Here is a 17,499-nt window from a genome sequence, read left to right on the forward strand (position 1 = left end):
AGACAAACATTTCACCCCCACACATTATATCTCCCTGAGTTCAGCCTAGTTTAGGCTGGCATTTCTGACTCCTTCAGAAACCCGAAGGGCTTCTCCAACTTTCCTTAGTTGAGGGTTTGGAACAGGGAGAATCTTTCTGGCCTGGAGCCAGCCCAGAGTAGTAGTTTCAGGGAGGAGACCCACATCTCAGATCTAATTGCTTCCCAAGGACTTCTTCAGAGCTGCCTGGATTTCCTGAGGAGTGGGCACGCAAGGCCTCAGGCTCTCCCTCTCTAGAAGATGCCCCTAAGTGGTTTTTTCTCTTCACTCCACCCTGCCCTAGGTTAGTACTCCATGCACCTAATGCAATTAATCCAGATTTTTTTCAAGAGAACCTTTTTTGTACATAAATTCATCCTAGGAACTTTTCAGAACCACACAGAAGTTAAGTTCTTGTTGTCAAGATGCTTGTTTAAGGTAAGACAAATGTGCTCAGATAACTAGAAAAAAACAAGAGGATGTGCTAAAACACACACACACACACACACACACACACACACACTCAACAACACACAGATACACAAAGTGATATAAGGAGAAATTCATTTAATGAGGAAAATTAGGAAAAACTAACTTAAAATTGAATCTTCTATGAGGGCAGGTAAGGTGTATTTTTTTTTAAAATAAGGAGGAAATGAGCATTTCCGGTGAGAAGAATAGAGTGTGTGAAGACATGACATGGGGGAACAGGCGAGAACAGGGCTGGAAAAGTTCCATAACACGGTTCCTTTCTGGGTAAGATCTGCCCAGCAGCCAACACTACATGCTGGGCTTCACCTGACAAAGCTTTATCCACAAAAAAAAAAACACGTCTGTAGACATTCAAGTTCAATAAAGACCCAATCCATGTTAGAAACTCACTGTTACCTACTATTCTTTGAATGCAATAAACAATATACATTTATATGACATTAACTATTTGTTTCTGGGTCTCATTTGAAAACCGATTTATCAATTTTGACAGGAGATTTAAATAATATAAATTATAGAAATAATTTATATACAAAACCGCACACAGCTAAACACTCAATATTATAAGCCTGTTTCAGAAGATACGTGGATATTTTAAATATCTTTAGAATCTAAGAAACAAGCTAATAGTAACTTTATTCCTTTAAAACTTCTAAGGTTCTTCTGAGACTTTGATTAATCTGTCTTCTCTGGCCATGGTATATTTGAGAATGCAAAATGAGAAAAAGATATTTGAAAGGGGTTTTAAAAACAACAGAGCACTGTATAAATTCAAGACATTTCAAATGTAATTATTAAACTTCTATATTACTTTTCAGTTTTCTGTTAATTTCCCATTCTTTAGGAACTAGTCTTTTCACACAGGCACAGAATCCATGAATGATCATTAATGATACAGTTAGAGCTGCGCAATCTTATTAAGATCCAGAAGGGATGATATTAATAGTCCATAATTCATTGGTCCTCTAATTCACTTACCCACCATTTCATCCTTTCCCTTTTTTTTTTTTTTTTTTACAAAGTATAGAGTACATGGCCCATCCTTATAATCACTTCGTTTTATGTAGTCTTATCTCCCTCATCCCCAAATTCCCACCCTCAATTACAGACTCCTGGGAAAATCTGATCCTGGTTAAATCCAGTCCTCTACTTCTCAATGTCTATACCCCAGCAGCTAAATGTGGCTGGGCCTCTTTCCAACTATTTCAAAACAAGTCTCACTTTAACTTCATGACCATAAACTTCAATAGGGCCCTCAGAGCTTTCTGGCAACCCTTTCCGAATCAGGGGGCTTCTGGGACACCATTCTCTGTTGGTTCACTTCCTTCCCCACCTATCACTGCTTTTCCGCCTCTTCTGCATTTTCTTATGTCTTCTCAAATGTCTGAGGGCTCAAGCCTTATACCTATTTGTTCTTTAGGCTAACCCAGAGCTAGGGGTTTTTACCCAGCCTCATAACTTTATAAAGCATCAATATACTCTGTGTGTGTGTGTGTGTGCATGCTGAGTTGCTCAGTCCTGTCTGACTCTTTGTGACCCCATGGACTGTAGCTTTCCAGGCTCCTCTGTTCATGGTATTTTCCAGGTAAGAACACTGGAGCGGGTTGTCATATCCTACTCCAGAGGATCTTTCTGACCCAGGGATCGAACCAGCTTCTCCTGCATTGGCATGCAGATTCTTCACCACTGTGCTACCTGACTTTTCCAAAATAGTTATTTTCAGCCTAGACCAACTTCCCAGCTAGTTGGTGAGACTTTATCCAAACTGATATATGCAACTGCCTCCTTAATGGCTCCACTTAGACATTTAATAGATATCTCAATTTTAACATGTTCAAAACTGAGCTCATGGGTTATCCTTCCCAAATCTGCTACTTACATAAGCAGCCAGCCCTATATTTCGATAAATGACAACTCCATTCCACCAACTGGTTTGATCAAAATTCCTGGAGTTGTTCTTGACATAAATCTTTTTCTCATTCCCTTCCTCTCCCCACCATGACCAACCAATCAGCAGATCCTCGTGACTACTCTTTTAAAATACATTCTACATCTCACCATCTCATCCTTAGTACTTGGATTACTGCTGTTGTTCTCAAACTGCTTTCCTGGTTTCCATCCGTGTGATGGTCTCCCTCACACGGTAGTCAAAGTAACTCTCTCCAAACTTAGATTAGGTCATGACATCCCTTTGCCCATAATCCTAATGACTTCATGGCTAATTCAGAATAAAAGGCAGAATTTCAGTTCATTTATTCCCAATTGATATGGCCCCTGGCTTCCCAGGGATTCACTACTGTCACACTCCTCCTCGCTCTCTGTACAATGCCTCCGTGTTGCTCTGCAAACATGCCAAGCACTTCCCCAGGGCCTTTGCACTTGCTGTCACCTCTGTCTGGCCTATTCCTCCCCTCGACTTCCCTGTGAATTGCTGCCTCACTTTGTTTTTAGGTCTCTGTTCAGAGAAAATTCTGTGACTACTCTATCTGAAATAATAGTCCCTGACCCAAACGCATTAATTGCCCCCTCCTCCTATTTAAATTTTTGGAGTATTTCGAGTATCTGAAAATTATGTTAAAAATTTCTCCCTTATATTTTGAATGTAAATACATGCATGCAGAGTGTGTCCATTTTGTTCACAGATGTAAACAGAATTCAACACATCGCTGAGCATATACTAAGTACTCAAAATATGTTGAATGAATGAATCAATGAGTTAGTGAATCAGTGAGGATCCTGAGGCATCTTCTTTTACAGAGGAAGATACAGAGGAAGGTTATGCTTAAATTCATTTCAAAAACCATAAGAGTCTGGCTATATTCCACATATTAAAGAGTTCAGAAAAACAGCAGTCATATATCAAGCTGTAACTGAGTTAGTAAATATTTTAGCTGAGAGTTGACTATATGTCTATACAGATCAATTTCAATAGGAAAAAGGAAATTCTCAAAAAATTGCTATGGTTTTACACAGCTTATCAATCTCAAATCACACTGTAGACTCTATTTTATTTTTCAGGTATGTTTTGACTACTGTTAAAGCTAAAACATTTGCGTAGTGTGGCATAGCAATGCATTTTGATCGAGAACATCTTATACCAGGGGACAACAAGAATGAGGCCCAGGCCTGAAGAATATGGCGCTGAGTTTCTCAACCTTAGCACTACTGACATCTGGGGCAAATCATTCTTGGTTTTCCTAAATGTAGGCTATTCCAAAGCATTCCTGACCTCTACCCACTAGAGGCAATAGCAACTGCCAAGGTGTGACAATCGAGAGTCCCCCGGGGGAGCAAAACCCTTCATCTGACATACATGACATCATATAAGGCAGTTACGATGATATGTTACTTAAGAACTGGCTGATGCATGTGTTATAAGTTGTTTCAGTCATGTCTGACTCTTTGTGACCTCATGGACTGCCCCCAGGTTTCTCTGTGCATGGGATTCTTCAGGCAAGAATACTGGAGTGGGTTGCCATGCCCTGCTCCATGGGCTCTTCCTGACCAAAGGACCGAACCTGCATTTTCTGCAACTCCTGCATTACAGGTGGATTCTTTACTGCTAAGCCATCCAGGAAGCCCTAAGAACTGGCTAGTTAAGAGCAATAAAAGCTAGCAGTGTTTCAGTAGAAGGAGAGTTCAAAGTTGTCAAAGATTAGGAGAGAACCAAATCTCTTCTAAGGTTTAAAGACTTTCTGACTGGAATTGGCTGGGGAAGGCCTCGGTAGGTAGGAGTTACAGAAAAAAGGTTAGAGAGAAAGAATGAAAGAAAAAGAATATTAAGACTGGGAGGAGGGTTAAATGTCTTGGTCTCTTCTTTCTTACTATTCCCCATGTTTCCTCCAGTTCCATTATTATTTTACCTACGTACTGTAATACAAGATACATCACAGAATGTAAGATAATGTACCCTGAACGTGGCATCAGTCAGTCAGTCAGTTCAGTCGCTCAGTCGTGTCCGACTCTTTGCGACCCCATGAATCACAGCACACCAGGCCTCCCTGTCCATCACCAACTCCCAGAGTTCACTCAAACTCATGTCCATTGAGTCGGTGATGCCATCCAGCCATCTCATCCTCTGTCGTCCGGTTCTCCTCCTGCCCCCATTAATTTCGGGGCCAAGTGAGGAAAGCTTATTCAAAGTCAGAGCTGGTGAAAATTAATTTTAGTCACTCAAAAAGAGAGGATATGGGGAAAAGACTTTAGATAAACGGAAGGTGAAAGAATTATAATTCTTAAGAAGCGTTTTCCCTTCACTACATTAGCAGAGTCACCAAGCCTCTAGGGGCTACCCCCAGGCAAGGGAATAAAGTGGCTGCAGCATTTTCCTGGTTCCTACCTCACCCCCAAACCTGTCTTGCAACCTTATGTAACTTTTGAAGCCCTTCCATATATATTATTTGATAACAGTGTGGATTATCCTATGATAGCTCTAATTCACTACGTGGCTTCTTCTTGTCTGTGGAGATGTGTTCAGATCTCATTAGTGCCGTGACGCCCAAGAAACGAGAGATTCAATAATGCAGGGTCAAATTTCAGGTCAAGAGGCCTCTTGCACATGCAGTCTCTGACATGACAGAAAAGAGAAGGGTTCTGTAAAAGTTCTAATGGTTCCTTTCTCCTTCACCTCCTTGGTTTCTCTGTGGGTCTGCCTATCGCAGGCAAGGAGCGACATCACTTGGGTGTCAATGACTGCAGTATGCTATGCACACATGCCCAAACAGGCTTGACAACCTATCAACCTGTGGCTGCTCTGTTCCTGAAGAACTTAGTTCTCCAAATTTCAAATCCATCTGGATTCCCCTCTAAAGGGCACTGTCCGCGTTTGCTGTGTAGAAGCACATCGTGAGGAAAGGTTAAGACATGGTTTAAATCCTGTCCGTTTCCCTTTCCCGTCTTCTGACCAGCTTTCTCCTTTACTGTATATGCCGCAGCAGGACCCGTTCAAGTTGATTAACATCTGGAAAGTGATTTGACTCTTTTCAGTAAGGAATAGGGAAGCTATTATTATCATTTTCACCAAGTGGGTCAAATCAAATTCATATATTGTTAATAAATACATTTCTTTGTAAGAGATGTTTTATGAAAAACAAAAACAACAACCTCCCCCCAAAAGAAACATGACATGTACCCAACAGTCAAGGATGGAAAACAAGACACCTGTCACATAGGACATTTAAAGGAAAATGGTGAAATAAAAGCAGGAGTCTTTATGTTTCCTGAAAAATCTTCAGTCTGTGAAGATGTGATGACAGATGCCAGCTGGAATGGGCCATTCATGAGTCACAGACGAGATTCTGCTCACTTTCATTTGAAGGAAGTAATGTAACTATTATTTTGGGGTCATAATCAATGCTAAATCCAGTGTAGCTCTTCACTGGTATTTGTTCAAATTCCGTTCAAACAATGTTGGGAAGTGGAAATTCCAAGGTATGTCATTTGTCAAATGGGCACCATACACGAACCTACCATTCTGTTCTCATGAAAAGCATCCTTGAAACTCACTGTGAGTTTCCTTATTTTCAATGCAAATGAGTAACAATGTTAATAGCTCTAACATTCATGTTCTAAACAGGAACCTAAAGTGTTGTAATTCTGATTCACACATTAATCTTTCAGAAAACAAATATTGCAGCATTTTAAATTTGCAGCAGTCAAATTTCCAAGTGAAGCTTTTTTTCCTCTTATGACAGTACTCAGTACTATTTGATGCATTGATCATTATCAATCAACATGCCTCACCAATAAGCTGATGGGTACACTTCACAGATATTCCAGATTCATACAGTGCAATGTTTCACAACACATAACACCATGAAATCACTGTATGAACCCAAGAATTCCTACCTCTCTTGTGGTTTGCAACTTGAACAGAAGAAACTGTTGACAAAGCTAATTTGGGAGCAACTGGATAGGTTTAAAAGAATGAACAGCACATTAGAAACAACAGTGAAACGTTCAAATTGTAATTACTTATCATCAACCCACTTGAAAAGTAGTCCTAAATGAAGATACTATTTGTATCTGTTGCCTCTGGGAGTTTATTTCAATCACAGAGAAAGCTTGTATTTGGCTGAAAATGGTTTGACTTTGTTGTTAATAAAGTTTGGAAGCTTTATTTTCAGATGCAAAAAGAATTACCATTTAAATACATAATCCAGTTATGCAGATTATTTCAATAACATTATGGATATTAGGATCCTCTATTGTCTGTTATAATAGTAGTTGAGTTGTTGAATTAATTAGTAACATCATTAACTCAATTCACCATGTCTTTCTCTCTGTGTAACAGTAGCCCACCTGCATATAAACCAGTTAGATTACTTTTGCTGAACTGATTAGATATCATAGAACATAGTTAACAATGGTCAACCATTTAGCAGAACCTGGATCTCAGCCTCAGAGTCAATTGGACTCTGTCTTTCAAAAATGTAGTCTTTTCCTGACAATTGTTACTTTTATGATACCGGTTTGTTAATGGCAGGAATTTTTAAATTTGCCTGCTTTTCTTTTTCAGTTATTCATGAACAGTCACTTGTGAAAGTAGCAAAAACAGGATAGAGCTTGATGCTTTCTGCAGATGTTGATCAGATAAATTACACCTGCACAGAACTGACCTCTGACAGAAAGTACACTTTTAGCTAAAATTTCAAGTTCAAGCACTGTATTCAACTGTGCACCTCTCAAATAAATTTATTTGAACTCATTATCTACATTCTAAAAACTGCAACTAGTATTAACTAAAGATTATTTCTGAAAGCTCTTAGTCTTGTGACACTCAGAAAATGTAGCAAAAATAATAAAAGGGTCTCTTTCAGGTTTTGAACAATGCATATCTTGTTCAGCACAAAACTCAAGTTCTCAACAATGCATAATCTTGTTCAGCAGAAAACTCCCTGTGAAGTGTGAAGTCTTAGATCCTGTCTTGTATAATTTGTTGAGCTATGAAATTCAATGGGAAATACTGAGTGACATTTTACTGAAGATGCTCTCATTGAACTTGCCAAGGAGCAATGCCGCTAAACCTCCCCACAGTCTTCATGGAGTTATACCAATGGGGTGAGCTTGATCTGTATTTCTTCTTCCACATACGTATGTAGAAACTTTAAAAAAATCATTTGGAGCAGATGATTAAGATAATTCTATTTGCTAGTAATGTATGTATCTAGGACAGTCTTGATTTCATCACTCTGATCAAGGGCTGAAAAAGCAGCCCTTCCAATTTGACTCCTCAACAAATTGCTAATATATTTTGTTTTGCTTAGCAGCTATTTCCTGGTTCCTCCTTTTGCTCATTTCCTCTTCCATCTGTGTTCATTAGAGCTTAAAAGGAACATCCTGCATATAACGAAGGAAGGTGGAAGCCAAAGATGTGCCTTTTTGTGTGTGTGTGAGAAGAAAGGATGCAAAAGAAGGCAACTTTCTATTAATATGAACTATTTGTACATGTCTATATATATCTATAGGCTAGATGTTAATGTAATTTTAACATTACACTGCATCTGATGAATTTGATTGGCCCGTTTTTAAAGGTCCTATTTTTTCCTGTGTAATCACACTGCTGTCTTCAGTTTCCTTTATTTATTTATTTATGATGTGAGAAGTTAGAAAATAATTACTGCTCTAAGGACAGAAAGAAAACAGGTTGTTCTTAATCCTAACAGAAATTATTAATTGATACAGGATTAAAAGAGGGAAAGCCTCGACAGAGGAAATACACTAGGATGTAGAAGGGAAGGGGAGGGGAAGCGGGGAGAGAACGATCCAAATTCCTGTCAATCAATATGGAATCATAGTTTAAAAAAAAAAAAAAAACAAACAAAAACAGGTCTCTTAGGGGTTGCAGTACTGCCTTTCCCTATTTTCCCTGACCTTCAATACAACTAACTACCAGTGAGTTTACTTAAGCAAAGCAAAAGGGAGACAGCGGAAGGACACCTGAGCCACTCAAAAGTTTTTAAGAGGTATTATTTATACTTTCACTGTGAGGGCAACCAACACTAGACTTCTCTTGGGACTGGCTGGCATTCAAGGTAAACTTGATAAAGGTCTTATAGCTTCTGTGCCATCTAATCTTTTCTACACTTGTTGCTATAATATTTCTGGGACACTTCATATTAGAAAAAAATATTTGAGTTATGATTCTTTCGAAGGCATGGCATTGATGATAATGCTCTTATATAGTGTTTGAAAAAATAGAATGTGGGATTTTCCCCCTAAACATGTGGGATTTTATATCAGTAGGAATTTGACATGCTCCTACCTTGTTTTGGGTTAGAAACCTCAAGGGAAGAAATATTCGGCCATTTCCTATTAAACTTTGGAGGATCTGTATACATCAGGAAAAATCAGGGTTTGTTATATTCAGCTATAATATCCTTTGGTTTAAACAGAAAACTAAATGGACAAAGACACAAACCACACATCTGCTTTTTAACTTGGCTGTGATGCACTTAACACAACATGACTCCCACACCAGACAAAAGCAAGCAATTGATGATTCCCAAAACATTGAATGGACATTAAATATATAGCCCGTTCCCTAACAAAGCTATATGCATTAACTTTTGAAATAAAGTAGAGTGTTCTTACAAATAACTAAATAGGGACTTCAGCAATTCAAATCATTATATAAAGCTGCTGCCTGAAACTGGAAGATAACGGGAAAGAAATAATTTCTCACTTGAGAATTCCATTCTCTGCAATTTATATTTACAGATATGAGCTGGTTACATTAGTCTTCAGGAGAGATTCTTTAGGGTATGTTTTAAGTGTGAGCCATTATCTCTGCAAAGAAGTGGATTTATTTCCTATTTGTTTTTATGCAATTTCTCAGAGAAAGAAAGAGAAGGATTACTGGTGATTCTGGCTTAAGGAAAACAGACCAGGGTATTCTGATCATATCTCAGGTTTGTATGTATGGGTGTGTATATATTTTCATGATGTTTTTAACTGAAAATATATCTCTAAAGTTTTTGGTTCCAATCCAGAAATAATGATAAACATTGTTAATTTAAGAATTAATGTCTTTTTTTTTCCTTAGATTCACCCATGTTTAAAAAAAAATGACTCTGGAAAACAGGAAAATAGCCAGATTTAGGATTGAGTGCTCTAAAACTATTTTTGCTAAGGTACCTAGAGCACAACTATTACAGCAGCCATTTCATGACTCACATCTGCCATTCACTGAGATCAGTTCAAAACTACATTTCTAGTGTGGTCCTTTGAGGCCATCCAAGTCCACAAGGAGAGTTCTTGCTTCTAAACTCCTATAGCATGTGACCTCCTGTGTTCCTTATTTTTCATGGATATGTGGATAGGCGTAAGTTTTAATATTGCTACTTTAAATTTTATGTTTATTTCTTGTCTTTGTAATTAATTTGAATCTCTTTGAGGAAGGGCAAAGCCTTCCAGAAGGCCTCAGTAAATATTTAATAACTGAGTAATTGATATCAAGTGGCTGCTGTTGCTGCTGCTGCTAAGTCACTTCAGTCGTGTCTGACTCTGTGCGACCCCATAGACGGCAGCCCGCCAGGCTCCCCCGTCCCTGGGATTCTCCAGGCAAGAACACTGGAGTGGGTTGCCACTTCTTTCTCCAATGTATGAAAGTGAAAAGTGAAAGTGAAGTCGCTGAGTCGTGTCCGACTCTTAGAGACCCCATGGACTGCAGCCCACCAGGCTCCTCTGTCCATGAGATTTTCCAGGCAAGTGTGCTGGAGTGGGGTGCCATTGCCTTCTCTGATCAAGTGGCTAGGCTACTGTAAACAGGTATTATCAGACTGTTTCCTCCATAATTAGATTATAGTGAATCTTGCAAGACATGGAACTTTCACTATAACTTTGGCTTTTTAATATTTATTAGAAAAGCTGATCTACTGTTGCTCTGTGTGTATGTTATATACATGTAAAAGCAAAGGGTTAGATATTGCTGTATCTTCAAAATTTATGAATTTTGAAATTATGAAAAAAGAATGAATTCTGAAATTAAGAAAAAACAATGCAATAATTTTCCACATCTGTAGGTGTTACTAAATAAATAGATATTTGGTAATATGTAGGCAAGATATGCAAGTTATTGACTGAGTATTACTTTCCATGTGAGTACTTTGGTGATGGGGAGAAATGGAATTAACATAACAAGCCTACGTGAACTGTGATAGTCACTTTGAAAAACAAGTGATTTTTAGAACTTGTTTATTTAGAAAAAATTTCAAATCACTGTTATAGTTTTATATAGAAAATATATTTATATATATTATAAGCATCAAATTAGGAACAATTTAGTTCTCTGAAATGGTTTTCTCCATCTTTTTCTGTAGGAGAGGTAAATATAGGTCATATGTGGGGGTGCTGCTTGCAAGTTTAATGTTAAGTATTCAGTGGCTTGGTTTACTTGAAGTGAAAGTAATACTATAATTAATCATTTTGCTAATAAGCTCTGCCAAGAAATTTTAAGTGAAGACAAAATTTTATACTAAACCAATTTAGAAGTGAGTTTGAAAGTTAACTTTATAAATTAAGTTCTATTCCATATTCTAATATAATAAATATTTGTTTATGCCTATATTTTATATTTATACTCTTTTATGATTTTCCTCCAGGATACTGAGGTTCCATATTGAGGATCTTCTTACATATATAAAAAGCGAATGTAGGTGATTCTACTTTTGAATTGTTAACTCCTTGACCTGTATGAAATTATCAAGAGAGACACCTCAGTTACAATCTGATCCCTACCTAGAAGGTAATTTTCTTCTGTATTATGCACTTATGATAGTATCTTGGGGAAGAGGAGAGTGTAGCTTTTCTATTTTCTTAGAAATACAGACTCTTTTTTCCAAATGATTTTCATTGGGTGGGATGCCTAACCTTCCTGAAAAATAAAAACTCACAACCACCAGCACTCACTTAGAAATCCTAATCTAATCTATACATATCTCTAGTGGGACAAAATTTTATGTGTGATATCTCTTCCTCGGGAGGAAAAATGTCTTGGAAAAAAATATTGAAATGTGTGGAGCCTTGACTCCTATAGCATGGTACTGTCTATACATGTTTTAATATTTGTTCATCATAGAATTTTCAAATTTAATATCTCATCTTAAAATTTTGAATTTTTATTTTGTCCTATAACTGCAAAGGCAAGTAAGAAAACTTTAAATCAGCTAGCTACTCTTTGGCTACTCTTGTTACTCAAAGATACTGGCACATACAAATATTCAATCAATATTCAATCAATAAACTAACATTTAATTCCAAGAAGTAAATTAGGCACATTGGAGGGTAAGTTAATTGTATAATTAAGACAAATTCTATGTTATCATATTCAATTCTAATAAAAGTCCTTGCATAACATGAAGCCTCTGAGAATTTTTAGCCAGTGGCCATTGATTTCAAATAGTTAAGAGATTGCAAACAGAAAAAAAATTACAACACATCAAAGCATTGGTTAGGTGAACTATTGGAGAATTTTAAAATTTCATTCTTTCATGAATTTACTAAGGAGTATCTTTGTGTCCATATGAAGGTCTCAAAGTGTTAGTATATTGCAAGGCAAAAAGTATTAGGAATCAGAAGTTAAAGGATCTGCTCCCAGGTCTGTTAAGTAGTTGTCAGGCAGTTAATTCCCTGGACTTCAGTTTCCTTATCTGTAAGGTAAAGGTGCTGGATTAAAAGATGTCTATGTTTTCTCTCAGCCATTAAGTTCTATCGCTCCAATGGTTCTTTTATGACCTGGCAGTGTCACGCTGAAATTCATGGAAGGATAAAGCCCACTGGAATGAAGAACATGTTCTTTGCAGAATCTAGGGGATTTAGGGGATTAAGAATCCCTTGTGTAGAAGGAAAAATTATTGCTACACATTGTAACTGTGGACCTGTGACTGTCATAGTGAAACCCAGTCTGGAGTTGAGAAATTATTACTGAGGTAAGGGGAAGGATTATCATATGTGTCCAATGGGATTGTAGATGGCCAATCCTTCAAAAATAGCCTCTTATGGAAATTCCGAGTTCTCAAGGATCCTGATCCCACAAACCTGGAAAAATGGACTAAACACGTCTTAATGATCTCAAAAGACTTTAGCTTGGTGAATATGGAGACCAAAGATTTCATACACCAAAACTATCCCTTTTACAAAGAAAAAGAATATCTGAAATGCCCATGATATACTATTACTCTATCGTCATTGATAAATTTTCAAATTACATCTTTGGGAAGCCTGGGCAATATCTATTGAGGGCAAATTTATTTAAGATATGCTGCATGTAAATAGAACGAGGACTGGATTTAAATTCGAGTTTTATCACTTGGGCAAGTTTCTTAACTTCTCTGTGTCTAAGCTTTCTTATATGTAAAATAGAATAATGCTACCTGCTGGCTGTTGTCAAGGCTGAATGAGTTAATATTTGCTTGTAATTGTAGTGAGCATTCAAGAAATGGTGGCTTTTTTTTTTTTTTAATTGAAGTATAGTTGAAGCACAGGGCTGCCCAGGTGGCACAGTGGTAAAGAACCTGCTGGCCAATGCAAGAGATGCCAGAGATGCAGCTTCAATCTCTGGGTCGAGAAGATCCCCTGGAGTAGGAAATGGCAACCAGCTTCAGTTTTCTTGCCTGGAAAAGTCCATGGACAGAGGAGCGTGGAGGTCCATGGGGTCACCAAGAGTAGGATGCAACTGAGCACCCACATAGTTGGTTTTCAATGTTGTGTTAGCTCTTATTATCCTATTCAAGGTTGCTGTTGTAATAAAAGATTATTGTAGCATAAACAGTTCTTACTAAACTGAAGTAGAGGTTATAATGTGCTTCCCCTATTTCTTGTAACCTTAACTGTTCCCAAAGCAAGTGATTCAGATATATAAAGAAGTTTATTTAAGATACAACTTACTTTAGGGAATAATCTGGTTCTAGGGCCTCCATTGATTAATACTATTGTCCAGAAAGCAACAGAAATTATTTTGGAATACTGTGGGAAAGGGTTTATTTTTAACACAAAGATAATATGTAAATTTCCGAGTTTCTTTAAATTTAGGAGCACATCAGTTTAGCCTATTAATCAAATATACATCTTGCCTGAATTTCTTTTTTTTCCCCATTAAGGAGACTCAGAAAACTCTTACATGACAATTTGGTTTGTGGCACTTTAAAGAGTCAGAAAAACTGAGATTCTAGTTATAAAAATGAGGCTTTGGAAGAAAATTTTTCTTCTCTGTGCCCCAAGGAAAGCTCGGCACTGTAAATTGGAGAGAACTGGGTTAGAATTGCTAAACTTGACCATCTATGGCTGACACCACAGTGAATCAAGCTGAAAGGCAAGCCTGAACCAGAAGGTTAAAAACACTTCATTTACATCAGAAAGCCACTGTCTTCCATCTTACTTGTACCCACTTAGCATGAGTTATAGGCAGCTTCCAACTCATTTTGTGGAAACTCTTTAAAACCAGAGTAAATTGTGACCATGCTTTTCCATGTCCTTTTCCCCTTAAAATAGTCTACTGTGTAGTAATACATGAGTCATTTAATTACATGAGAAGGTGAATGAATTCTAGAGTCCTAGATTGGAAACTGAACATTGAACTAGAATCCTGCCTTGGCTACTATCCAGATGACTTTGACAATTCAATTAAGCCTTAGTTGCATTGCCTATAAAATGATGATGTTGTATGAGTGCTCTTCAATTTTCCTAAAAACACTAATTTTTACATAATGTTTTGGTTCTACAATACGGTGGGAAGCAGGGTGTCACGATGGATATGAAAAGCCACTGCCTGAGAGGATGTTAGTGAGCCTTCATTAAACATTCTCCTTCCAGGAGTGAATGAGGAAAACATCGGGTGGACACAGAGTCACGGGGTCCCTTTGGATTTGTAGTTATTGCTCTTGTTCCTCAGTGGGTTTTGGAAACATTATTGATGTCTATAAAGGAATGCATAGAAAACCCTAAAGCTCTTCATAAAGAACCCCTAGGGCCTTGGCGTAATTTCACCATCTTTACAGTAAGCTGCCTACTCTCAGAAACACAGTGTCATTAACCTGCTGGGGAAGACAAAGTTTAATGCGATAGTGGTAAGTCTGTCCTCACGACAACACATAGGATTTTGTTTGCTTGTTTTAAGCAGCTATGTCAATAAAACACTTGGAATTTTTACTGTCATAGAGTATGTACAAGCAGGTTTCACAACATGCATAGCTAAATTTCATGAACTATCCCATGTTCTATAAATAACATCTCACATTTCCCCTCTTCCTCAGCTTTTTGAGGATGTTTATCATTGATGGTGGTAGAGGAAGGGCACATTTTAATGTGGTTTCTGTTGACCACACAGTAAGGCATCGAAAATGAACGTCTGTTTTTCTTCAGAACACTAAAATTTCCCACACAGAAACGGGCCAATGTATTAGACAGGAAAGAGTCTGAGGTCGGAGTCAATAAATATACAAATTCTCTTTCTAACCTCTTCCATTTGGTATACCGTTACCAGAACAGCCTTTGGAGTCAGACAGGCCTTCCTGGCCATATTATATCTGACAAGTTACTCGGACACTTTGAGCCCGAGAGTCACCATTTGTAAAATGGAATTCTGTAGACATGTGGGGACATCTCCCAGGAAGTGGAACAGTTAGCTGGCCAGCTCCCTACTGATATTCCAAGAAGACTTTGGTGATACCCCACTCTTCATTCACAATTACAAGTTTGAGAAAGTTCATTATAGGCCCTTTCAGAGATCTTGGTAAATCTTTGCTTAAGCTAGGAATTTTCAGATGCCCCCACAAGGAAATAACAGCAAAGGTATAGATATCAGCTCACACTTAAAAAGTGGCTTGGCATTCTAAAGACATCTGGGAAAAGGCTAATATATGAAGAAAGGCAGATCTGATAAAGGTGGGCAACTGCTGTTTGCTAAAGATGACTAAACCTCTCAGATTTTTTTTAAGGTAGGTGCTACTCCTCCACCCCCTGCATCATTGGAATATTTAATTTATTCAAGATTAAAGAAGCAGCTATGTCCTAATGTTCATTCAATTTTAGGATAACTACAAAGGTTTCATGAATGCGAAATGCTAGTTACACAAATATGAAATGGATCTGTGATGAGAATACTGGATACATGATATAATAAAGTCCCAAAGGCATTTCACCTGGGACCTTAGCTTTCCTTCAAGAACATCAGCAAACAGATCAAAATTAATGTAGCACACCATACAATCTGCCATATAGCCTCTCTAGTCAGATCATTTTTTTCTTCATTATATAAAACCTAATTATCTAAAGGGCAATTCAAATGAAACTTTTATTTGGGGGATTTAGAAGTATTAAAGAAAAGGGAAAAAACAAACAAACACTGCAGCTCTCTGGATAGCATGAACAAGATTACTAATAACCCTTGAGGGGGGAAATGATTAACCTTGTTATTTTCCTCACAGTCCAGGCTTCTACAGTAAATAGGTACTGAACAAAATATATTTGGATGCTGTACGGGAAACAACTTTTATAAGGTCTCCAACTGGCATCAAATGTTTTCAAGTATGAAAGCATCTTTGAGCTTTCTCAACAGGCTGATGGATCCCTGCAGGTACCACTTCCCGTGTTTAATGGTCCTACCAATTAAATCAAATTAGAGATGAATTTTTAACTCTGTGATGAAGGCAATGCTCACTATAAGAGAAACAGGAAAGTGGAATATTTATCTTAAGTAAATTGTTATTTCAAATTGAATAGCTGAAGAGGAGGAGACAGCCAAATGCTTCCATCAATATTTTACACTTTATAAAACATGATGTCAATCATTTGAAGGTAATTTACGAAACAATGTACGCTTGGGTTCATAAAATGTCAACATACATCTTTTCTTTTGTTGCTAGTCTAAGAAATGGCTTTGTTTATTAAAAAAATTTCAAGTTTTTTTAAGTTGTGTTTCCTGACATGAGTTTTCAGTGGATGATCTACCTTTAACCTCTGACATTTTAATCTTTAACCTCCATCACTTGCTTTTTAGGTGATAATCCCTCACACAAAGCTACTTTGCACATTAGGCCAACTCTTGTTATTCTAATTACCATTTTTTATAATAAACTGTTCAGAGTAATTTGTGAAATCACTTGCTTTTCAGGACTAAAGATCAGATAATATATGTTATAATGATTAGTTTATCCCTTAAACAAAAACATCCACACCAAAACAAATATTAATTTGGATCATCAGCATCAACTAACATTCACTTGGATAAAACTGTGAATGTTTACTTATAACCGCATGATACATTTTACATTGAAAAAATGAAACTTTAATGAATTACTACTGCATCAAGTAAAGAAAAAACAGAGCTCATAGGCTCAAATGGCTACAGATTTATTTTGGGACTCATTAATTGCTGACAATATCACCAATAATTTTTCAGCCACAGCCAAAGCACATCAAAATGACTGAGTTTTAAATCAAGTACCTTTGGGATGATTGGGAAATCTATTTCCTAACAGACAACAGCAGGTACAAATGACCTTAATGGGAAATCTGTTTCAAAAACATTTTTAGCAGATGATCGGAAAGGATGACCACTCTGTCCATGCATTTGAACCTTAATATAGGTGTTGACAGTTTGAAATCTATACTGAAAACTATCAGGCCTCCAAAATCTTTAATCACTGTGTATACAGCAAATGTATGTGAACTTACGGTTACATACATCAATCAATAATTTATGTCACAATATACATCATTCATTGTCCTTGATGATGGGAATGTCATGAGTGTTATATCTATTATCATGGCATCTTTCTACATACTTGGTGGAATTACGTTCATTGATTTCTTCCTTGAGATAAAGGGAAAAGCCCTGGTAAATGCCCAAACTTAGTTGAAAATCCAAGTGGATCTCTCTTTTCCGGCTTGTACCTTGGAAACTATTTCTATGCCCTCTTGAATAGGCAGGGAGTCATCTATGTATGAATTCTTGCCCACTGGAGAGTAAAGGAATCCACCATTGCACACAGA

General features: G+C 37.3%; 1 protein-coding gene across 8 annotated transcripts in view; it reads right to left on the minus strand.

Moving 5' to 3' along the window:
- Positions 1-17,499, minus strand: part of NTNG1 (netrin G1) — a 369,041-nt gene that overhangs the window by 61,512 nt on the left and 290,030 nt on the right. Inside the window, exons 6-7 of one of the 8 annotated variants that reach the window (XM_005204199.5) lie at positions 8,774-8,839; positions 6,358-6,417 (exon numbers count right to left, since the gene is read on the minus strand). The exons of 6 other annotated variants lie outside the window; for them this stretch is intronic. In XM_005204199.5, the coding sequence (XP_005204256.1) occupies positions 6,358-6,417; positions 8,774-8,839 (126 nt within the window). The remainder of the gene's footprint in view (positions 1-6,357; positions 6,418-8,773; positions 8,840-17,499) is intronic. One more of the 8 variants, NM_001080369.1, reaches the window with a different exon arrangement.

The sequence above is a fragment of the Bos taurus genome, chromosome 3 (assembly GCF_002263795.3).
Source record: "Bos taurus isolate L1 Dominette 01449 registration number 42190680 breed Hereford chromosome 3, ARS-UCD2.0, whole genome shotgun sequence".
In the NCBI taxonomy this organism is placed as follows: Eukaryota; Metazoa; Chordata; class Mammalia; order Artiodactyla; family Bovidae; genus Bos; species Bos taurus.